The 24777-nt window shown below is 41.8% G+C and overlaps 1 protein-coding gene across 3 annotated transcripts in view; it reads right to left on the minus strand.

Moving 5' to 3' along the window:
- ACVR1 (activin A receptor type 1) overlaps nucleotides 1-24777 on the minus strand; it is an 81326-nt gene that overhangs the window by 44600 nt on the left and 11949 nt on the right. For 2 of the 3 annotated variants that reach the window (XM_073545659.1, XM_073545658.1), the window contains exon 2: nucleotides 2389-2537. The exons of the other annotated variant lie outside the window; for it this stretch is intronic. In XM_073545659.1, coding sequence (XP_073401760.1) covers nucleotides 2389-2421 — 33 coding nt within the window. In that variant the 5' untranslated portion in view covers nucleotides 2422-2537. The remainder of the gene's footprint in view (nucleotides 1-2388; nucleotides 2538-24777) is intronic. 3 annotated transcript variants of the gene reach the window in all.

The raw sequence follows: 24777 nt of genomic DNA on the forward strand, positions 1-24777 counted from the left end.
GTAAAGCCGGTTTCACATTTCTGACATTCCCTGTCCGAAGATGGACCACAATACCCAAATCGACTGTGGGTCTCCTGACCTAAGCTCAACAGCTCATAGGCATATATGAAGCTGCTAAGTTCAGATCAGAAGACCCACGGCCGGTCTGGACATCATGATCCATACTCAGACCATAAAACCAGCCTGAGAGTGATTTAATTCATTTGCTCCTTACTGCAATCATATGTCAATTTTTAGGGTTTGGGTTGAGTTGGGCTTTAGCAACCTCGAAGCAGTCTCGAACAACATACATGCTCTCCTTCATAGGACTACACTGCGATTATGCGGAGGAAAACCGGTCTCTCTCAGTGTACCATCCGCCTGTAGTATCAAGCTCAATGACTGAGTGTACTGAAAAGTAGTGTTTTTCTTCTGTACGGCATAGTGCAGTGGGACAGCCATTTCCTAAAACATTAAGTTGACCATTTTTAACAACTTTTGCATTCAGTTACAAATAACACAAAAAATGCACTTGTCATGAGGGTGATCATAAATAGAAAATGTAATTTAAAATAGGGAGTCTACCTAACGTTTAGTAATTTAGATCTTACAAAAGTGTGGGCCGATCGTGAATGTGAAAACACCCACGTTTGCTGTTAAGGGTCACTAATTTATAAGGATGAGCCATGGTGAACCCTCATGGTATGAGGTGGGATGGAAAGAGGAGGTTCAGTAAGATTAAACGGACACAATTACGCAAAAAAGTGAAGGCACCTAAAAGTTCTTAGATCTACTGAACCTCAAAAAAGTCACTTATTGACACTGCAATTTTTTTAAACTGTTTAAATTTTGGAAATATACAGGGCTAAAAAACCCCAAACAAGTGCCCGTTTGAACACAAGTGGCAGCATAAAGGAGCATTCAGATCCCCGAGACCACGAAAAAAGAATTGTATTGATAAAGGACCGAAAAAGTGTAAGGTGGCTTCCTTCTATTTGCACCTACATTGGGAGGTATCCTTTGAAGTTACCATCAGTATTCCAAATTAGACACTCTACAGTCAGCAGTTCCCGATTCCAAAATGGCTGAACAATTGATTTACACCCATTTGCTGTGTAATAAGTACAAAAGATGGTAAAAAAGGCCTGTTAGAAAGATCACACATGACCAATGTCTTGCTTCGCATACAGTCAGTAACCTAGGACCACCAATGTTCATAGATGTCATTGTTGGGCACCAGGATCAAACTCTGCATCTCAGAATCAGATATGAGTCACCAGACTACTGTGGCACACAAGATCACATCTGTTCGTCCAATAAGAACATAATGGCCAACTTTTATCATGTCGCTCTGAACGGATTTAGATTTTTCACAGATTTGCCCAATAACTAACTTCAAAAGACCTTTGAAAGACATGCAACCGAACCAGTGCTCCATCCCGAGCCCCATTATCCATTGAGAATATTAGTCATAAATACCATCTGAGCCATTTTATAACATTCATACGAATGACATCTCTGTAAATACAGGGAACGGAGAGATGTGTTAGGGCCTGTAGGCTTCTTTGGATGTAATGTGTTAATAATTATATGGTTTCAAAGCTAAAGGTAGTCAAACATAAATCAAAATAACTATACATTAAAAAAAAAAAAAAAAAAAAAAAAAATGTACTTGGAAATTTGTCTGCATGTTATTAGACCAGATTTTTTTTTTCTGCAATTATGGTACATTTTGGAATTTAAAGAAATGACATTTTGGTTGGGGCCACATGACAACGTTGGTCATCTGTCCTGATCCGTGATGATTGAGACTGGGTATTAGGTCATATTAATTGCCTAAAGTCCAAATTTTATATTCATTTGCCACCATAAAATTCAATTCACCACATGTGCAAATTTTAAGTGGCAATGTTGCCCTAGGTTTGGAGTTTTGGCAAGTGTGTCACCATTTAACAATTTTGCAGTAATTAGAGATTTCGGGAAACCCAAAGAGCTAACCAGATCTCCTTTTATAAAAAGGTAAAAGGCCTAATTAGATCTGCTTGTATAGAGACAAAGTAGAGAACCCCCGCCTAGAAAGTGTCCTGTTTGTATCACTCTTTGCTTCAGATTTCATAAGGGAGGTCCATCTCATATTCTGGAACCTTGCTCACTAGAAACATTTCTTCTATGAGAGAATATATCTGACATATTGCCCTTAATAGAGGTCAGTGCAGTGGCCCAGGGAGTCTCTGGCAGATCTGCCATGCACATGACTCCTGCTGTTCATGCAGATTAGATAAAACCAGATAGCAACAAGATTGGACCAGGAGCTTTTATGAGTAGGCACAAAGAAAAACCAGGCATGTACAAATCCAACAGCCCAGTCATTTGTCCACATAGAGATAACATTTTTCACAAGCCACTTACCGTAATTTTGGTGAATCGGGGACTGAAAAACATTTTTTATTTTTCCAAGTCGTTCATGGACTTGCTGCGACAAAATACAATGTTTCACATTTCTTGCATTAATGCGGACCCCATAACTGTCCCCTATTGCTTTAATGCGGAAATTAATCCTGTTGAATAAAAAAAAATGAAGTAAAAAAAAAAAACAACTAATATTGCTTTACCCTGTGAAATGGTGGCCCGTTCTGTATGCAAGAAACCAATATCGTTTGGGTTATTCATCATCATCTCCAAGACTGTTTGGCCTGATTACCTGTATGTGGATATTTCCCAGACTGCTTCTTTGACTTATGTAATAAATTATGTATATTAACAATCAAATGGAATTAAAAGGGAAATCAAAAGGAGTTAAAAACTGAAAAAAAAATATAAAGCGGGTGAAATTAGTATTGAACACGTCAATTTTTTTTAAAGTAAATACATTTCTAAACGTGTTACTGACGTGAAATTCTCAACAGATGTCATAACAACCCATCCAATCCAAAACAGAGAGAAATCAAACTATAGATGTCAATAAATTAAGGTATGTGCAATAATGAAAAATAACATAGGGAAAATGTATTAAACACATGAAGAAAGAGGTACAAAGTCATGGAAAGTTATGACCCCCAACTGAAATTTATCAGTAAATAGAAAGCAATCCTGCCACTTAGTGAAATAAATATCAGCTGGCTCAACTGATGATAAAAAGGTGTCTCAATACCAAGGTGCCACACAACAAACATCTCATGATAGGTAAAACCAATGAGCCGTCTCAAGACTTTCGCAAACTTATTGTTACAAAACATAATGGTAACATATTGGTTATTGAAGAAGTTCCAATATACTGAAGGTCCCAGTGAACACTGCTGGACCATAATCCAGAAGTGGAAAGAACATAATTTCACCAGAAAGCATCCCCGACCAGGTGCTGACCCACAAGATTTCAAACAGAGGAGTGAAAATAATTATAAGAACAGTTGTAAAAAAGCCAATGACTACTTGTAGTGTGCTACTGATAGACCTGGAATCGGCAGGTACAAATGGTTCAAAGAAAACTAAGTAATGCACTCAACCTCCATGGCCTGTATGCACACTCACCACACAAGACCATCGCTGAATAAATAACATGTTCAAGTGCGTAAAGGATGCTCAACATTTAGACAAGTATATGAAATACTGTGAGAATATAGTCTAGTCAGAGGAGACCAAAATTGAACTCTTTGGAAGCATTAATACACACCATGTTTGGAGGTCAAAAAGGTACTGCATATCATCACAAAAACACCATACAAACAGTGAAGTTTGGAGGTGGGAACATCATGGTGTGGGGCTGTTTTTCACCATATGGCACTGGCAAACTTCCTATGATTGAAGGAAGAATAAATGGACAAATGTACAGAGACATTCTTGATAAAAATCTGCTGCCATCTACCAGGATGATGAAGATGAAGCAAGGGTTAACATTTCAGCAAGACAATGATCCCAAACACACAGCCAAAGAAACTCTATTTTCTTTCTCTGAAACCAACTGAAAGCTTCTAGAATGTCCGAGCCAATCACGGATCTGTATCCAATAGAAAATTTATGGAGGGAACTAAAGCTCAGAGTTCATAGACGGAGCCCACGGGACCTTCAGGATGTGAAAAGCAATTGTGTGAAAGAATGGACCAAAATCACACCTGAGCAATGCCTGCAACTAGTTTCTCCATACAGGAGGCATCTTGAAGCTGTCATCCCCAAAAAAGGATTTTGTACAAAGTATTAAATAAGTTTCAGTAAGCGAGTTCAATAGTTTTTCTTTGTGTCATTTCTCATTATAACATGTAACTAATTTTTGGACATCTATGGTTTGATTTCTTTGCCTGTGTGAATTGGATGGGTTGTTACCGACATCTAGGGAGAATTTCATGTCAATTGCACCTTTATAAATATATTTATTTAGAAAATTGGTGACGAGTTCAATATTTATGACACACTAACACAATTACAAAAGAACAGTATCCGACACATGGTAACATGAACAATGAGTTTGCAAACAAAGACAGGCATTAATCACCTAACAAAAAAATCCAGCAACTCCCTCCCCCCCCCCCACCAAAAAAATGGGGGAAGAAAAAAAAAAAAAAAAAAAAAAAAAAAAAAAGACACAAACTCAGCATTTCTACTTTCATGCTCTACAAATCAATTTCTCCCTCCAGCTCTTCTATTCTAGGCGTGTACCAAATGGCTCCTATCTCTGAATCCCTGCCAAGAAAGCTCTAAGTGATGTCTGCCTTTGCAGACAGACGCCATTTTCCTCGAGCCCTGCTGTAATTCACAGAGGTAAAAATAAACCTTAATCATTCTAATGTGCAAATAACGATAGTCCACAAAACGCTGCTGTCTACTGCAATAACCGACATCCCGCTTAACAGCTCAGTGCCGAACTGACAGCTCGTAGAAGCGCAGCTCTGGGTTTACATATTTTATTTTTTGGATTTTTGAAGTTTATGATTAGTCACAATTATTGATTTTTTTTTCTTTAGGAGAGTTCTCTTTGCAAAGTTTATATTGCTTCATCACTGTGCTACTAGGCTAAAGCCCCCTTCACACATAGCGAGATCGCTAAAGCGTCACCGATTTTGTGACGCAAGAGCGATATCCGTAGCGATCTCGCTACATGTGACACTTACCTCCGACCGGCCTCCCCGCTGGATATCGCTGATCGCGTGAGAACGGGATGGTCCATTTCTCGTCGTCGGCGTCCTGCTGGCGCCGACGATCGACTCCATGGACGCGGGCAGAAGACATCACGCTTGCTGCGTGTGACAGGTAAGTAACGACCGCCGCTGCATCGCAGGTGAGATCTGCCTGTTTGGCAGCTCACTAGCGACCATTTTGCGATGCACCAGCGATCCTGACCGGTTCGTATCGTTGTCGGGATCGCTGGTGCATCGCTAAATGTAACGGGACCTTAAAGCCCCAGAGCTTCCTCCAAATCAGAATTACGAAGCAGAAGGCGCTATATACAGTATATGGCGTCAGGCGCTGCTCTAACACGCATTGTACACCCATGTATCCAGAGCAGAATGCTTATGTGATACAACATAAGACATTTTTGTGGATTTTTGTTCACAAGTGAATGAAACCTAAAGATTACAAAAACAGTATAGCGGCCACCATCTTGTGGAATCGTTCACAAAAAAATACCGCAAATAAATTTCTTCATAATCAAAATAAAATAAAAAAAAAAAAACAAACAAATCCTTGTGGCATGCAGTAATTCCTTAAACAGCTGCAGGACACGTGCAGGCAGGTCTATGAGGGACAGGTGCTAGACTATCATAACAGTAGATAAGTCATAATAGCTTTAATTGTCTAGATCTATTAATAATAAGGTTGAACACTGAAAGTCTAACCTGGAAATGGAGTTGTTTTATTTTGCCCATTTGGCTTGACACTTCATTTTTCAGGAACTGAAAAAAAACAATTTCACCTCAATAGTTGACAATTAAAGCTGTCCCCATCACCACCAGCGTTTAGAAATCTTTCCGTTAGCTCTCATTCACACATCCGTGCTTCCGGTACGTGTGACAAGGGCGTAACAATCAATGTTGCAGAGGTCACAACCACAACCGGGTGGGTAAGGGGCCTGCCGATGCCAGTGCAAACTTCAACCGGATGTGCGTCCTCGTACGCACATTCAGCTGCAGAGTATTGTGGAGCAGAGACCCACCAGGTACGTGCGCTACAATACCTGTTGCAGGCCAATCAGAGGCCAGCAGCTGACATTGGCGTGCACGTGACTGGGGGCACACAGCAGTGACATCATGCACGCCCGTTGCTTGCACTCTGAAGTCAGCTAATGGCTTCAGAAGAGGACTCTGTGCTTCGGGGGAGCGAAGGGAAGGCGAGTACAATAGTTTATTTTTTCCTATGCATTAAATAACAGTGGCAGAATGGGGGGGGGGGTAACATATACCAGGATGGGGCATGCTATATCGGGATAAACATCTATACCAGGACAGGTCCCAGGATAAAAGGGACATGTATACCAGGACGGGGCACAGGATGAAAGCAGGGCTGTGGAGTCGGTCAGCCAAACCTCCAGCTCCTCAATTTCCATGACACAGACTCCATCTTCACAGCCCTGGACAAAAGGGACATGTATTCCAAAACACTGATAGTAACAACGGACACACTGATTGGAAACACCGATACCTGTTCAAATATTTCAGGTCCGTGTTTTTTACGGACACGTGAAGGAGGCTCAGGCTATGTGTCCACGCTAGCGTTTTTAAACGCTCAGGAAAAGGATCCCCTTCCAGAAATCGCGCGTCTTTTTCTGCGCGTTTTTTTGCGCGATTTTTGACGCGTTTTTTGACACGCGATTTCTGGGATCATTGGGGATGGCTAAAAACGCTCAGCAATGCGGAAATTAATGAGCATGCTGCGTTTTTAGCCGCTAAGCGATTCCTGAGCAGTTAAAAACGCATGCATTGGCACAGAAAGCCAAAAACGCATGCTAATTAATTTGATGCATCTTTTAAGCGTTTCTGCAGCGTCTGATCCGGCTCAAACGCTGCGGAAACGCTTAAAAAAACGCATCGTGTGCACACAGCCTTAAGGGCGCGTATTATTTGGCCATTTGCCATTTAACCTTGGTCAGTGTACTGATTTTTATTTAATAGGGCTGTTCAGGTTTTTTTCCAGGCAGAGAAAAAAAAAAACCACACAGGGGCAGGGGAAATCGCAGCATGTTCTAGTCTCTTTCAATTATCAGATGAGAATCACCTATACAAATCTATGGATGCACAAAAAAAAAAAAAAAATTGGATCCCAGGACATAAGGATCACCCATGTAGCAACTGATTTTTTATGGATATTTTGCGATTATTTACCTAGAAAACTATTTGATCACGCATGTTTTAAAATGTTGATTTACCGTAAATAAAATGGATGTCACATAGAGGACATTATGGATGAAAATTGATTTTTCATATGCTCGTTTGACCCTAGCGTAAAGGCCACCATACGCAGACTAAAGACAGCCGAATCTATAAATATCAGGTCTAAGGTGTATGGGAGCACCAGCCAATTCATTGTCTTGGGAGAGGTAGATTGGGCATGTCTAATTTCAGCCTGCCCATTGTATGGTTGGCTGGATAAGTCAGCTGGTGGCTTTCTTGCAGGGAAGGCAGGAGTGCTCACTCAGCTAAGCACTGTATATGGGCGTTAAAAGCACTTCATCCAATAGCAATTTGCTTGACCCACTATGGATGCATCTTTTGATGAGAAATAGGCTTGTGCCAGATGCTTCTGACAGCAGCCTCTCCAAAGTTTTCGAGATACAGTACAGACCAAAAGTTTGGACACACCTCGTTCAAACAGTTTTCTTTATTTTCATGACTATGAAAATTGTAGATTCACTCTGAAGGCATCAAAACTATGAATTACCACATGTGGAATTATATAATTAACAAAAAAGTTTGAAACAGCGGAAAATACTGTATGTCTTATATTTTAGGTTCTTCAAAGTCACCACCTTTTGCTTTGATTACTGCTTTGCACACTCTTGATGAGCTTCAGGAGGTAGTCACTGGAAATGGTCTTCACTTCACAGGTGTGCCCTGTCAGGTTTAATAAGTGGGATTTCTTGCCTTATAAATGGGGTTGGACCATCAGTTGTGTTGTGCAGAAGTCTGGTGGATACACAGGTGATAGTCCTACTGAATAGACTGCTAGAATTTGTATTATGGCAAGAAAAAAGCAGCTAAGTAAAGAAAAACGAGTGGCCATCATTACTTTAAGAAATGAAGGTCAGTCAGTCTAAAAAATTGGGAAAACTTTGAAAGCGTCCCCAAGTGCAGTGGCAAAAAACAACAAGCGCTACAAAGAAACTGGCTCACATGAGGACCGCCCCAGGAAAGGAAGACCAAGAGTCACCTCTGCTGCGGAGGATAAGTTAATCCAAGTCACCAGCCTCAGAAATCGCAGGTTAACAGCAGCTCAGATTAGAGACCAGGTCAATGCCACACAGAGTTCTAGCAGCAGACACATCTCTACAACAACTGTTAAGAGGAGATTTTGTGCAGCAGGCCTTCATGGTAAAATAGCTGCTAGGAAACCACTGCTAAGGACAGGCAACAAGCAGAAGAGACTTGTTTGGGCTAAAGAACACAAGGAATGGACATTAGACCAGTGGAAATCTGTGCCTTGGTCTGACGAGTCCAAATTTGAGATCTTTGGTTCCAACCACTGTGTCTTTGTGCGACGCAGAAAAGGTGAACGGATGGACTCTACATGCCTGGTTTCCTCCGTGAAGCATGGAGGAGGTGGTGTGATGGTGTGGGGGTGCTTTGCTGGTGACACTGTTGGGGATTTATTCAAAATTAAAGGCATACTGAACCAGCATGGCTACCACAGCATCTTGCAGCGGCATGCTATTCCATCCGGTTTGCGTTTAGTTGGACCATCATTTATTTTTCAACAGGACAATGACCCCAAACACACCTCCAGGCTGTGTAAGGGCTATTTGACCAAGAAGGAGAGTGATGGGGTACTACACCAGATGACCTGGCCTCCACAGTCACCAGACCGGAAACCAATCGAGATGGTTTGGGGTGAGCTGGACCGCAGAGTGAAGGCAAAAGGGCCAACAAGTGTTAAGCATCTCTGGGAACTCCTTCAAGACTGTAGGAAGACCATTTCCGGTGACTACTTCTTGAAGCTCATCAAGAGAATGCCAAGAGTGTGCAAAGCAGTAATCAAAGCAAAAGGTGGCTACTTTGAAGAACCTAGAATATAAGACATATTTTCAGTTGCTTCACACTTTTTTGTTAATTATATAATTGCACATGTAATTCATAGTTTTGGTGCCTTCAGAGTGAATCTACAATTTTCATAGTCATGAAAATAAAGAAAATTGTTTGAATGAGAAGGTGTGTCCAAACTTTTGGTCTGTACTGTATAACTGAACGCAATTGCATCTGTAATCCCATGATGTGCATTTACCATAGATGTGCATACTTGGCAACTTAAAGGACCCTGTAGGCATTAGATAAGACAGTTGAAAATTGACCATTTTGAAGGGACCGGTTGATCATCTAATGTAAAAAGGAGTGGAATTTACGGTATATGACTGAAACCTTTATTCAACAGGGATAAGCAGCTACTAGAGGATTCTGGCAGTGACTCTTAAAGAATACAGGACCACTTTGCCAAGACCAGCTTTCTTGTGTATGGCGGGTTTTGGCAAAGGGAAAGTCAGGAGAAATAGCGATCGGACGTACAATGTTTGAGTCAACAGCTATAGAAAGTTGTATGGCCAGCTAGATGGAATATTCAGAAGACTCAAAAAAAAAAAAAAAAAGGGAGAGAACTCCAGGACTCCAGCAAGAGTCAATAAAACTCCTGGACACTGCCAAAGCCTTTTAAACATTTTCCTAAACGAAGGGTTTTTTTTGCATGCAATGCCAAAATGCTTCCCACCACACACACAGAACCCATGTGGAATTGAACATTTGAGCGGCAGGGAAAGAAAAGCATTTATGTTCCGGAGACAGGCTCGGACTGGCCCACAGGGTAACAGGGGAATCCCCCGGTGGGCCCCTGTGCAGATCTGGGCCCCCAACCCCACTATATGGATAGTACTTGGCATAATTCACTTGATTTACTCTGTACAGAAAAAAGCAGCATCTTATCATTCATTAACCAAACTGCCCAGTTTATTATTATATAGAGATATAGGTACATTTGTGACTGAGGGAAATGTAATATTTGTATGCAGGTGAAAAGTGGGTCCCTCAAAGTCAGTTACTGGTGGACCCTTGACACCCCAGTCTGACACTGTGCGGAAAACAAACAAAATTCAGCATTGCAGCCCGTTTGAAAGTGCCATCTTTGTACCCACTAGATCTACATGCCCCTGGGGAAGTTCCTATACTAATAGTTCACTCACTAATTCATTCAAATCCTTCCATTACATACATCTTCTCTGCACTTTACCCTAGTTGCTCGTAAAGTATTCCACTGAAATAAATGAGCGCCTCCACCAGCCATGGCAGAATTGTAAATTCCTGGAGCGGAGGATCTGCCTGTAAATATTTCAGATGGCCATAGCTTCTTTTCATCCGCTAACAACTTGTAGTTTAAAGTGCAATTTCCTGTGTCTTCAACTGTCGAGACTACTCTTTGGTTACATACATGATTGAGGAATTTCTGAACATGCTTGGAACATTCCTAAGATGTCTACACCAGGAATAAAAACACAGAGATAACCATTGTGAAAGACACAAGCAGCAATGGGCAGATGTGGACAACACGGACCTTACAAAGCCTTCCGGAACCACAAGTCCCATCTATCCTCCCAGACTGGCCGACTCCACGACAGCTTGTTGTAAAGATCGGCTCTATAGTTAAGAGACCAAGAAAAAAGGGCACGAGTCCAAAAATGAGGCCCAAGAAAAAAAAGTTAGCCCCTTGTGACTTTCCATTGAAATTATGTCCAACGTCAGGCCTATCGACCGATAACCACCTCTCACAGGACGCTTTATTCTTCATTAACTTAAAAAGTTTCCAAGTGACGTCTTTCTCCTGAAGATTACACGTTGCTTGCCGCTAGATAGCCGGCACAAAAGACCGACTTGTTTAAAAGTTAGGAAGTCTTTGGCACCGCAAGAGAGAAAGCACATGGGGAGGAGGAGGGGGGTGATGCAGAAGCACTTTAGTTTTCTCACCTGGAAGGAATAGACATTTTTGTGGTTTAACTCCACATCTGTGGTTCTAGCTAACAAAAACTACACCCTCCAAGAGAATGAATCACGGCTCACTCCCACGGCTGTACATCTGCAGAGGGATTACATGTCAGACCATTGTCTTTTTTTTTTTTTTTTTTAGATGTACATACGGTAAACACAAACAGAGGACCAATTCAAACACGTCTGGGACGTGAAGTCAACGCAGCCCGTGCGTCACAAGGTGATACACTTGTTAAAGAAAAAGCACCGCCCCAAGTATGAAGAGGCATGGAACCAGCTAAAAATATGTCTACAACGAGAAGGTAGTTCGGTTCTGAAAATGGCACATGAAAGAGCGAGCACAAGACTTTTTTTGTAGCATTTTTTTTTTTTTTTTTTTTTTTTAAATAAGGACGACGTCGCTGTCTGTCAAATGAAATTAACGAGTTTACGTAAAGGATGCGGACATTGTTTGAGACTTTTTTTATCCCTAAATGCAGGCGTTTTGGGCTAAATATTTTGGAATTGGGTTTTATTTAAAAAAAAATTTACAATGGATTTTTGTTTCCCTCTACATCGCTGGCTGGAGAACAAGTTAACCGAAAATTTTGGCCCTATCCTGGATCTCATCATACCTAACAGACCAAACATTTAGTGTCTCCCTCTCACACACCACCACCTCACCTCGCCCCCTGTCTTTCGGTGTTCATCAAGGCTCTGTCCTAGGACCCCTACTATTATCCATCTACACCTTCGGCTTGGGACAGCTCATAGAATCCCACGGTTTGCAGTATCACCTCTACGCCGATGACATGCAGATCTACCTATCTGGACCCAACGTCGCCTCCTTACTGACTGAAATCCCACAATGTCTGTCTGCTATCTCAGCCTTCTTCTCTGCTCGCTTTCTCAAAACTGAACATGGACAAAACAGAATTCATCATCTTTCCCCCCCATCTCACTCTATCCCTCCACCAGACCTATCCATCAATGTCAATGCCTGCTCGCTTTCCCCAGTCCTGCACGCTCTGTGCCTCGGGGTGATCCTCAACTCTGTGCTCTCTTTCAAACCATATAGCCAAGCCCTCGCCTCCTCCTGCCGCTTCAAACTCAAAAATATTTCCAGGATCCGCTCATTCCTCAACGACGAAACCACAAAAACACTAGTGCATGCTCTTATCTCCCGCCTCGACTACTGCAACCTCCCCTCTAGCACCACTCCAGTCCATCCTTCACTCTGCTGCCCGACTAATCCACCTGTCTTCCCGCTATTCCCCAGCCTCCCTCGTATGCCAGGCCCTTGACTGGCTTCCTATCGCCCGGAGGCTCCAATTCAAAACCCTAATCATGACACACAAAGCCATCCACAACCTGTCTCCTCCATACATCTGTGACGTGGTCTCCAGGTACCTACCCACACGCAACCTTCGATCATCTCAAGATCTCCTTCTCTACTCTCCCCTTATCTCTTCCTCCGACAACCGCATACAAGACTTCTCCCGTGCTTCCCCCATACTCTGGAACTCTCTGCCGCAACACAGACTCTCACCATCAACATCATCAGGGAGAGAGGGGGAGAGGGAGAGAATTTTTTCCGTCCGCCAGAAAGGATTTCAGGGTTAAAATTTCCAGCCGACTTCCTTCCTCTGGACATGCGCAATGTAAAATGCGGATCCTACAGCAAAAAAAAAACGTTGCATGGTCCGTCCAGGCATGTCGGCGGATGGAAAAAATTTGGCGGATCCGCGAAAAAACGGATCCAACGGATGGCCATCCGTCAAGATCCGCCGGTAATGCAACTCAATGGGGAAAAAAAACCCGGATCCGCCAAAAAAAAAAAAGCGGATCCGTTTTTTAAAAAAACGGCGGATTTTGACTGATGGTCAAAAACGGAAGTGTGAAACAGGCCTAAGTGAAAAATCAGGCAAATAATTGTTTGTCCAACATCTAAATGTATATGGCGGGTACAAGGCTCATTAAATGTTCAAAACATTGAAAGGTGGCACGACAGAGTAAAATTTCTCCGGGTGGGGAGCGAGTGAACATTACCTGACCTAGAAACCTCCCCTACACTATATACACAAGGAAAAAGATTGCCCGCTGATATTTTAATAGGGATGAAAAAAAAAACTTTTAGAAAGGGAATTGGGCAACGTATCCATAACATTTGTTCCTGTTTATCAAAACATCTCTTTACGGCTGTAGTCAGACTTACAGGAATTGTAATTTATTAATGAGTTGCAAAACCTTTTTTTTCCTTTGAAGTCAGGGAATGAGTTATCTGGGGTTGTACATCTGCCTAGATCAGTGGGAGTTGGATGTCTACGAAAAAAAAAAAAAAAAATCTCCCCAGATTAGTCATCCAGAGTGTGTAGGTGAAACAAGACAATTACACAAAAAGCAACAATAAAAGTTTTCCATTCCATTATTTTCCTAGCTGCAGGACCAGGAATAGTTTGGCTCGACAGATATTATTGCAAATCTATTCAAACACAATGATGTTTCTGATTCAGAGTTTCATCAGATTATTTTTTTTTCTGTTAAATCATTGACGAAATTCTAGAAATATTTTTGTAAATACCGATTTTCGATAATCCCAACTGACTTCTTTACCACCATTATTTGGCTTCTGGATCGATACTTCATCTTCCTCGTTACATAAATATGTAATCTTAGAAAAACCAAAACGGAAGAGAAACGAAGATAAATTTATATCCTTCTTGTTATATTCAGCCCCATAAAAGACTGGAGGTTTGATTCTAAAAATATCAATTGGTTATTTATATACACATCATACTCGACCTTAGCTGACCTACAATCCTCAATGAGTTAGCCATCATCAAGCAAGTGATTTTGCCAGGACTTGTGCATATTAAACAGGAAAATGATTTCTCCATCCAAATATTTTTTATAAAACATGTTATATTATTTGAACAGTAATAAAAAAAAACATGGCTGCCCTTTACCCCGAAACAGCGCCACATCTGCCTATGGGTTGTATCTGGTACTGCAGGTTAGCGCTATTAATGGGAATCGGTCATCTTTTGCGCTATCAGCTGCCGGCATTGACATTCTGTAATGCTGTAGATAAGCCCCCAATGTAAAGGGCATGTCACACTAAGAGATATCGCTAGCAATATCGCTGTAACTAGTGACGTTATAGCGATATTGCTAGCGATATCGCTGTGTCTGATACTTACCTACGACCCGCTCCCCCGCTGGTTATCGCTGATCGCGCGAGAACAGGCTGGACTGTTTCTCGTCGTCTGCTTCCTGTGGCGCTTCCTGCTGTGAGGACGAGCGACGCGTGGAGCCGGGTGGGAGGACGCAGGATCGCCTGGTGTGACAGGTAAGTAGTGACCCCCGACCCCTGCGATGTCGCTGGTGGGATCTGCCTGTGTGGCAGCTCACTTGCGACTACTTGGCGATGTACCAGCGATTCTGACCGCGTCATATCGCTGGTCGGGATCGCTGGTACATCGCTAAGTGTGACAGTACCTTTACCTGAAAGATAAGAAAAACACATTAGATTATACTCACCCGGGGGTGGGGTAGTCCAGTCTGATGGGTGTCGTGGTCCGGTCCAGAGCCTCCCTTCTTCATACGATGCTGTCTTCTTCCCTTCCTGTAGTAGCCCCAGCGCAGGCGCGCTGCTCTGCCCTGTTGAGGCAGAGCAGAGTCCTGCAGTGCGCAGGTGTCGGGGGAGGTCTGGCGCCTGCACACTGCAGTATTCTGCTCTGCCTCAACAGGGCAGAGCAGCGCGCCTGCGCTGGGGCTACTACAGGAAGGGAAGAAGACAGCATCGTATGAAGAAGGGAGGCTCTGGACCGGACCACGACACCCATCAGACTGGACCGCCCCCTCGATAATCTAACGTGTTTTTCTTATCTTTCAGGTTACATCGGGTGCTTATCTACAGCATTACAGTCCAAAAAAAAGGGGTGACAGATTCCCTTTAAAAGTAAATGAGGCCAATCTGTTATACCTCACGCAACCTGTTCACAAGTGTGATGCCATTTTTGCTAGAAAACTAGTCATGTTTTTTTCGATTCCTGTACAATCTTATTAGCTTCAAGATCAATTTTTATAGGTCGGATAATAGGAACTCATAGAACCCCTCTTTTCCCGAAAATTGGCAAATTTAAACAAAAAAAGAAAGAAAGAAAAAAAAAAAAAGAAACTGACGTTCACTTGTAGCTATAATTTGAAAGTAGTCTTCGGGCTCTGCACATGACCGGAATAATGAGATGAGTGCTGTCATTTAGCATGATAAAGATCTCCAGAATATTTAGTAGTTTTAGGCCAATTATCCACATTAATAACCACACAATAACAATGATGATATGGATAGTGAGTGGATACATTAAATAACGAAAAACCAAAACATAACAGATAAATATTTATCATTAATGAGTGGTTAAGAAAATATATAAAGTACAAATCATAAAATCAATGGGGCGCTTCACAAAAAGACAGGAAAATTACATCAGATCTGAGGCCGCACCATGGGGCAAGTGTACACAGCATATGATATTGTGAGAAGCGTTACATAGAAAATCACTATACAGTAGTATAAAAAAAAAGTATCCAAGGTCTAGGTGTACTATAGAAGATCTAAGATAATGAGCCTCAAACATAAAAAGGAAAAAAAAAAAAAAAAAAAAAAAGAGTCCACTGATGTCACAAGTATAACACAATAAATAGTATTAAAAGGAATCTGTAAGCAGGTTTTTGCTATGTAATCTGAGGGCAGCATGATGTAGGGGCAGAGACCCTGATTCCAGTAATGTATCACTTACAGGGCTGCTTGGTTCAGTTTTGATAGAATCCATTTTCTCTGCTGTAGATGGAGCAGTGCTCAAATGCCAAGCTGTGTATAACTCCGCCCACACCACCCATTGGCTGCTTCTTGTGTACATAGCCAGTAAGCTGGCCATCAATAGTAGGGGTGGGGATACACAGATTAGCCTGACTGCTGTTCACGTGAGACCTAGTCAATCACTGACTGCATGGTAACTACAGCACACAGCCCAATAAGTGAGATAGCGCAAGATGGCCTGATTCTGGGGATATGTTATTCTGTTCTCAGATTAACCCCTTAGCGACCATCGATACGCCTTTTAACAGCGGTATTTAACTGTACTAAAACCACAGCGCCGCTAATTCACGGCGCTGTGGAGTAGGTAAATAGCGCCCCCCAGTGTCGGATTTTCTCCGGGGTCTCGGCTGCCGGGGGTAGCAGAGACCCCAGAGAACATGAGTCAGTCGTTTTTTACCGACCCCGCTTTTGCGATCGCCGTTATTAACCCTATAACGGCGACCGCAAAAGAAAAAGCCGCGATTGTACATTAAAATTTCTCTTTCCTCTGATGTGATCGCACATCAGAGGAGAGAGAACTAGGGCCCCCGATCCCACCCACCCCCCCCGGTACCTCTCCGTGGTCCAAGGTCCCCTCCCGATGGTCCCTCCGGTTGGCGCCGCCATCTTGGATCCGGAGAAAATGGCGGGCGCATGCGCAGTGCGCCCGCCGGGAATCTGCAGGCTCCGGCTGGCAGATTCCATTCATTCATTTTGATCACGATGATAAACTATCACCCCCTAAGTTAGGCCAACAAAACGAAATAAAGAAAATATTTTTTTTTTTCAGTTTTCCATTAGGGTTAGGGCTAGGGTTGGGTTAGGGCTAGGGCTGGGGCGAACTAGGATTAGGGTTAGGGTTGGAGCAAGAATTGAGGGGTTTCCACTATTTACCAACTTTGGGGGTCTAAAAATTGGGTCTAAAAAAAAAAAAAAAATCACTTGTGGAAATAAAAAAGACTATTTTCACGGCTCTGCATTTATAAACTTCTGTGAAGCGATTGGGGGTTCAAAGTGCTCACCACCCTCACTTGTGGCCAAACAGTGGTTCCCCCCCCACATAAGGGGTATCAGCGTACTCAGGACAAATCCCCCAATAACTGTGAGGGTATGATTTCTCCTGTTACCCTTGTAAAAATAAAAATTTGGGGGCGAAAAGATCATTTTTGTGGAAAAAAAAATGGATTTTTTATTTTCACAGCTCTACGTTATAAACTTCTGTGAAGCACTTGAAGGGTCAAAGTGCTCAACACACATCTAGATAAGTTCCTTAATGGGTCTAGTTTCCAAAATGGGGTCACTTGTTGGAGGTTTCCACTGTATAGGCACATTAAGGGCTCTCCGAACGCAACATGGCATCTCAATTCCAGCCAATTCTGCGTTGAAAAAGTCAAACAGCTCTCCATCCCTTGCGAGCTCTACCGTGTGCTGAAAAAGTAGTTTACCCCCACATATGGGGTATCGGCATATTCAGAAGAAATTGTACAACAAATTTTGTGGTTGATTTTCTCTTTTAAACACTTGTGAAAATAAAAAAAATTGGTTCTGAAGTAAATTTTTTGCAAAAATGTTAATTTTTTTCTTCCACATTGCTTTAGCTCCTGTGAAGCACTTAAAGGGTCACTAAACTTCTTGAATGTGGTTTTGAGCATCTTGAGGGGTCTAGTTTTTAGAATGGTGCCACTTTTGGGTATTTCCTGTCATGTACACCCCTCAAAATGACTTTAAATATTATGTGGTTCCTAAAAAAAAAAATGGTTTTGTAAATAAATTTTTGTGACACATCTCTCCGATTTAAGGGCATAAAAATTTAAAGTTTTAAAATTGCAAAATTTTCGCCATATTTCCGTTTTTTTTCATAAATAAACACAGGACTTATCGAAGAAATTTTACCACTAACATGAAGTACAATATGTCACGAAAAAAAAACAATCTCAGAATCAGCGGGATCCATTAAAGCGTTCCAGAGTTATAACCTCATAAAGGGACAGTGGTCAGAATTGTAAAAATTGGCCTGGTCATTAAGCTGCAAACTGGCTCTGTCGCCAAGGGGTTAAATAGCAAAAGCCTGCTGACAGATTCACTTTAATGTAGATATAACACACATAACTGGACCTATCAAGATGTGGATCCTCCACTCTGAATTATGTTTCGCCTAATGCTTTCTCAAGGAGTCATTACACAGTATAGTTCTTGAGTTGGGACAACCCTTTTCATATAGTGAAAGGTATACAGAATATTTTGTAGTTTTAGGCGAGAGTCAGATGGTTGTATAATTCAGATGGGAACGGCAATGCTCGGACTGGCTGGTGGCGCTCCCGACCACAAGAAGACAGCGTGCAATTTTATGCAGAGAGCCACCGGCCAGTCTGTGCACTGCGATTCTCGTCCGAGTTATACGGCCATCTCACTCTTCCCTTAAGAAGATTATTCACATTTATTGACTGATAATCCAATATCTAGGGTGTTATTTTAGAAGTCAAACCGGAAAATCCACAATGCACCACACAAGACATACAACTGCTTCACCTACATGCCACCTCTCATGGTGATCGTTCCCTTCGAAACATTATACCATCATGATATTCGGTAGATACACAGTAGGTTGCAAGTAGCGGCCATTTACCTGTAAACCTACCCAGAGACTGTGCACCCATAACTCATGTCATATCAAGCCTGACTGTATCTTGGGGCTTCCGTCCATTCCTTGCTGTCTTTGACATGAACTGGGATCAATGTGTCTAGTCATGCATAGAACCCGAGTTGTCATGAAACTATTTCCTAGCGACTAGATATGTGTTGTCCTGTTTCACAATCTGTAGACACACCAGCGAGAACACAAGAGTTATGGTCAGGTCTAAATTAGAAGATGTCTCTGTCTATTTATAGCATGGAAGATTTTCAGTTTGCACATTGCAGTCACAGACTGGAAGGTGACAGCAAAGTGCATGAATGTCTCTTAGGCCGCGGCGGGACCCTCACTATCCAGACATATTGGGTTATACGTCTCTGACAATTAATGGGAGTTACTACTCGAAAAGAGGAAGGATGATAAATTGCTGAAATGAAAAATGGCATTCTTATGTTCATTTTATAAAAATATTTCAAGTGTTTTTTAAGAGCTTAAGTTGGCATGTCTCAGTGGCAAAATGGTTTTTTTTCTGCTTTAAGTGTCTTAAAGGGAATGTGTCAAAGGTTTTTGGGATGTAATCTGAAGACATAGGCTGAAACACAGTTCAGGGTTGTGTCACTTGTCAAAGCACGTGCTGTAGTTTACTAACTGTGAAGGATCCATTTATATAATTGCCTTGTGAGGTTTTCATTTCCTGTTCTGTCCAGATGTCACTGTATCCCAGAATTCCAAGCAGAGGAAGTTCACCGACAGCCATATTGGGACACCCAAGTGATGGATGTCTCAATATGTCAACTGCTGCTGGTACCAATCTATTGCGTGGTACCACCAGCGGAACACCGTCGCACCACACACACTCTATACGCCGTACGCACCACACTCACACAGTCTCTTGTGCGGTACCACCAGCGGAACACCATCACTCTGCGCCTACGCAAATTCTGAGTCTACGAGTGCCTCTCACCCCAAGATATCTGGAATACATTCAATAGGAAATATACATACACACACATACATACACACACACATACATACACTCAGCATAAAACATGTTTTTCTTGAGAGTTTTGTTGAAGCAGAATCAAAAAGTAATCACGCCTTGGCAAAGGAACAAATGCACAGCTGCTCATTTAAATAAAATGGGCCAAAAAACATGAGTACAAGAGGCTGGAGGCTCCCGGCACCAGAAGCCGCGACAATTCTCCAAGTCTAAAAATGGGGATATTTGTAGCAACACACAAACGGTTGAGACGTAGATAGCTCGGTAGACTCTGTGGTTTATATACTCCAAATAATAACTTTCCAATTCCAGGAGACAGCTGTGCTGGGCTTCAAAATAGGAACTTGTTCGGATACTGCATTCAACGATTCAAGGCAGGAAAATAAGCTCTCACAGGGCACCAAATATTATCCTGAGCGGTATTACAACTAAGGTTCCTGTGAAAATCGAGGCATGGAGGCTCCTCATCCTTCACACATGGTGCCATTGCCTATGGCTTCTCACTGGCACTCCCTACATAGCCATCACATAGCCTCCATTTACACAGGTATTAAAGACCATGTGGCAGATGCACTGCGTGTGGATTTCGCCATAAGAGTAAAGGGCAGGGAAAATCAAACAGCGACCTACCTACCTCTCACTGTGCTCTCTAAAATATCGCTGCATTGAGTAAAACCTACAGCCCAGCTTCAGATTCCTTTGCCGACTGAGGTTCGGGCACCATGAATTATATAGCAGATTCCCTTAAAGCTAGGGTCACACCAGCACACATTCTTCTATGATTATGTGATTATACTTAACACACTTCAATCAGTTTGTGATACGATTTTAAGAAATGAGAAGATGAACAAAAAAAAAAAAAAAAAGTCTTCATCTCCATTCTGTAAGTCCATTTAAATCATACTGCATTCAGATGTCATCTGAGAGCGGTCCGAGTTTTTCCACAGACTCATCGACTTGCATGGCTGAGTGCAATCCAATAATCGGATCCAACTCTGGCATGCTGTGATTTTGTCCGATGGGGGAAAAAAAAATAAATAAAATACGACAGTGTGCACGAGCTCTTAAAATGAATAATGATTTCCATTTCTGTAGGTTTCTTGTGCCTCCTGCAGCTGCTGCCCCCCTACAAGTGGCACAAACTGAGATATCTAATGTATTCTATATCGCTCTAAAGGCCAGCGAGTGTCACTAGATGTCTTTATCGGCATTTCCTCACCAAAGAAGAGCAGTCCTGCTGACTCTACTCTTATCTACACAGAGGCTACAATTTCCATAAACAAAATGTGACTTCATCCTGAAAAAAAAAAAAAAAAAAAAAAAAAGGCTAAATTGAGAAAGAAAGAACAGAGAGATACAAGTGTACAATCCACCAGTCTATAACTAAATTATGTTCAGTAAAATTGGAGGGGGAAAAAAAATCCATGAACTAAACTCCCAACACACATTAACATTTGGGGGGGGGGGAAAAAAAAAAGAAAAAAAAAAAAAGTACGGTATATAGCATACAATAGACTTTTTCTTTCTATGATGCCACCGCACTGGTGACAGATTCTATAGGGCAGGTCAGTAAAAAGCCAGATGTGTATACGGTTTACAGAGCCTTGGTCGGCCAAACCCATTTTCGGCATCTGATGTCTATCGGGACCTTCCAGTTCTCCTGACAAGAGTCGAGCAGTTGGAATTTCTACAGCCGATCCCTTTTTTTTTTTTAGGATAGATAAACTGTTTCCAGAGCGGTTTGGTATCCGCTTTCTAGAAGGTTGGGTGGGGGGATAGGGAGAAATAAATGTTAGACGAAAATTAGTCTAAAAGTTGAATACGGCCAACTTCAGACCAATTATTATTGTACACCTACACTGGACTAGAGAGCCACCTGGAAATATCCTGCAAAATCCACGGCAGATTATATCAGCTCTCTATATTTAGAAGCGTAAAATCTTACCCAAAATTAATATGCTGTGGATTTGCTTTCCGTATCATGTGGATGAGATTTGTTCAGATTTAATCCACATGGATGCGTGTACAAATCTACATGTATTTTCATCCCAAGTAAACACAGACCAAACCTGAAAATGCAGATCTGCCTATCCCCTACCTAATTAATCCATTTAGTCCCCGAGAACTGTGAGACAGACAACTCTGAAACTGCAGGATATCCCAGGAGCGAATTTAAAGTCTCCTGCGTGCCCCATAATAATGCAGCAGGAAAACGGCACAGATTTTGGTGCAGAAATGGTGGCGATAAGACGCACACTTCACACTCTGCAAAGAATAAAATCTGTTGCTACAGCCGCAGAAAATAAGAAAAATTGACAACAGTGCCAGTGTGGATATTCCGGGCAGAAAATGTGCCGTGCAAGTGCCCCATGGGATCGTACCCATAGGGCATAATTGAAGTAGCATAATGATTTCCTGAGCTGTAAATTTTGTCAAAACAAAAAAATTTAAGAAAATTGTAGACGGCGTTTTAAAAGTCGCAGGAATATCAAACAAAACAAAAAGTAAAGTCAACTGGAGCTTTGGCCACAAGATAATATTTATAACAATTAGTTGCTCTTTCTGCGTTAAACAAATATTATTGAGTTCTTGTAACACAGATTAGTATTGAGAAAGAAGAGGAAAGGGGGGGGGGGGGGGGGAAATGAGGATCCTGGCGCCATTAACCAGGCACAAATATGTTCTGGCGAGATAGACAGCTGTCTCTGGTGTCATTTAAGTAAGCTTTTTATCATACACCACAGATCATGAGAATCAATAGAAGGAAAAGCTCACCCAGACAGAGTCCGATAAAAGCAAGCTGAAACCATGGCTTTCTGATAGTCCACCTCCCATATGAGCAAATAATTACACTGTAAAATTCACCTGAGCAAACACGGCGTGTGCTTAATCACCGACGGCTACTTCTGTCTAGACAACTCCATGATCCGTGGCCATCAGCCCGAACGCCACGCAAATTAATAAACAATTTCATATCGGCCGTCCATGCGTTCAGACACAGGCTGGAGTACATTTTAACTCAAATCACATTAGAAATGAAATATGCAGGGAGACAAAACACTGCAATCCAAAAACAAATAAAAAAACGGGTACATAAATGCTAAAGAAGAAACTAGAGCTTCACACACTGCGGCCACATTCTGTTTTACTGCCGCAAGTTTACTGAACTTGTTTATCGGTAATTTGTGATCACGTCAAAATAAAAAAAAATAAAAAAAAAAAATAATGAGCGCCGGCCACTTACCCATCTTTAGTTTGATTTTCTGATGTCACCAATAGGGAAATGTGACATCAGAAAAGCACATGACCCAACCACTTGTATGATTCACTGGCTATGTGGACACAAGAGTTGTTTTGCCCCAAGTTTTTGAGGAGTTTTGCATTTTTTTTTTTTTTTTTTTTAGGAGGATTTAAAGAGTTTTTTTGCTCCAAAACCAATTAAAGGGAACGGGTCACGAGAAAACAAATGCTGGCTAATGGCGTTATGATGCTGGCTGCACTTAGCCTTACACTGCGGGGAGAATAAAGTTAGATAATTTTCTCCCTGCAGCGTTCCGGTTTCAGTCACCGGAGGCTGTAATGGTGCCCCTAACACTGACTGACAGCTAAACCCCAGTGTAGAGGGAGTGTCAGTCTGTGCCGGGGGCGCGGTTACAGCCGCCTCTCTATTCTCAAACCCGCACCACCCCTGTGACTGAAAAGAGAAGAATTAGCTGGGTAGAAAGGCAAAATTTGCAATTGTAAGTACACAGTGCTATATAATATGATTGCAATATATTAACGACGACAATTTTCACGGGAGCGACTCATCAAATGTGCATATAGCCATACACAGGAAACCTCTCAAAAAGGTCAGATGATATTCAACTTTACAGTTGTGTTAAAAAAAAAAAAAAAAAAAAAAAAGTGTGAAGAGTGATGCATAGATTCTATATGTTAAACTGATCCTACAGGAAAGGTCTGAGATTACTACAATCGCAAGTAAGTTGTAAATTACTGGCATATACCGTAATAAGCAACTCTATCCCTGTGCCTCTATATTTCCACAAGATTAATGAACAAACCATCATATATTGTAAAAATAGAATATTTGTACTCACATTGCTCAAAGTAAAAAAAAAAAAAAATGTAAATGTATTGGAAAAATTACATTCCTAACCCTCTCCTGCTCCCCTTTAAAAACAAAACAAAAACCTGCAAGACCGCATTTCTTTTAATCAGCCTAACCTGCCATTTGATTTGGAAACCGTTTTCATATCCTGACACAAGCCAGACATTCTAAGAAACCATGGCAGATATTATAGCATCTAATTCCACTTTCCAGTCGGCAATTTCTTGCAGTCTAAGCATCATATGACAGCAATTACCTCCATCCCCCCAAGCAGAGTTTAGGAAGAAAAAAAAATAAATATTTGCAAATTTGCACAAAGCAATTTTGATAGAAAATCAACATTTGACCTCAATGTTGCACAAAGTCAGGACTGTTCTATTTGGAGATTGGGCAGTTCTGAACGATTGCTGGATCCCAGGGAATTCTATGTAACATTTTGCTATCCACTATGTGTATTAGCCGACATACGGTAATTAAAAATTATTCCTCCTAATTCATCATCATAATAAATGTATGAAAGCAGTCGTACACAAAATGTAAGGCTGCCAATTCCCATATACGACCATACTACACCTTTATATGTTTTATGTATCACTTAATACCCCATCAATCCACAGGACAACAACCTGGGTCTATATGTTCCCAATTCCCTCCACTTCAGTCTTACCTCATTTGGTTTCTGATGGCAGAGGGGGGAGGTTCCTGCTGCAGCAAGCAGCGTCTCAATTACAGCATAAACTTGAACAATGGTCCAAGAGAGGGAAGAGATAACTAAATGGACGCCTCCTGGATAGGATTTAGAAAGCTTATTGGGTCAATGAAGGTTGAGCTTGTTAGGATTGGTACTTCACACCACAATAGGTACAATTTTAAAGGCCCCGTCTCACATAGCGAGATCGCTGGAGAGATCGCTAATGTGTCATCGATTTTGTGACGCAACAGCGATCTCGCTACATGTGACACATAGCGGCGACCGCTGGATATCGCTAATCGTACTCGAATGTCCTGGGCCATTTTTTCCCATCGGCAGCGTCCCGCTGGCCAGCATGC

The sequence above is a fragment of the Dendrobates tinctorius genome, unplaced genomic scaffold, assembly GCF_039654945.1.
Source record: "Dendrobates tinctorius isolate UK_male_01 unplaced genomic scaffold, ASM3965494v1 ptg000143l, whole genome shotgun sequence".
Taxonomy (NCBI): domain Eukaryota; kingdom Metazoa; phylum Chordata; class Amphibia; order Anura; family Dendrobatidae; genus Dendrobates; species Dendrobates tinctorius.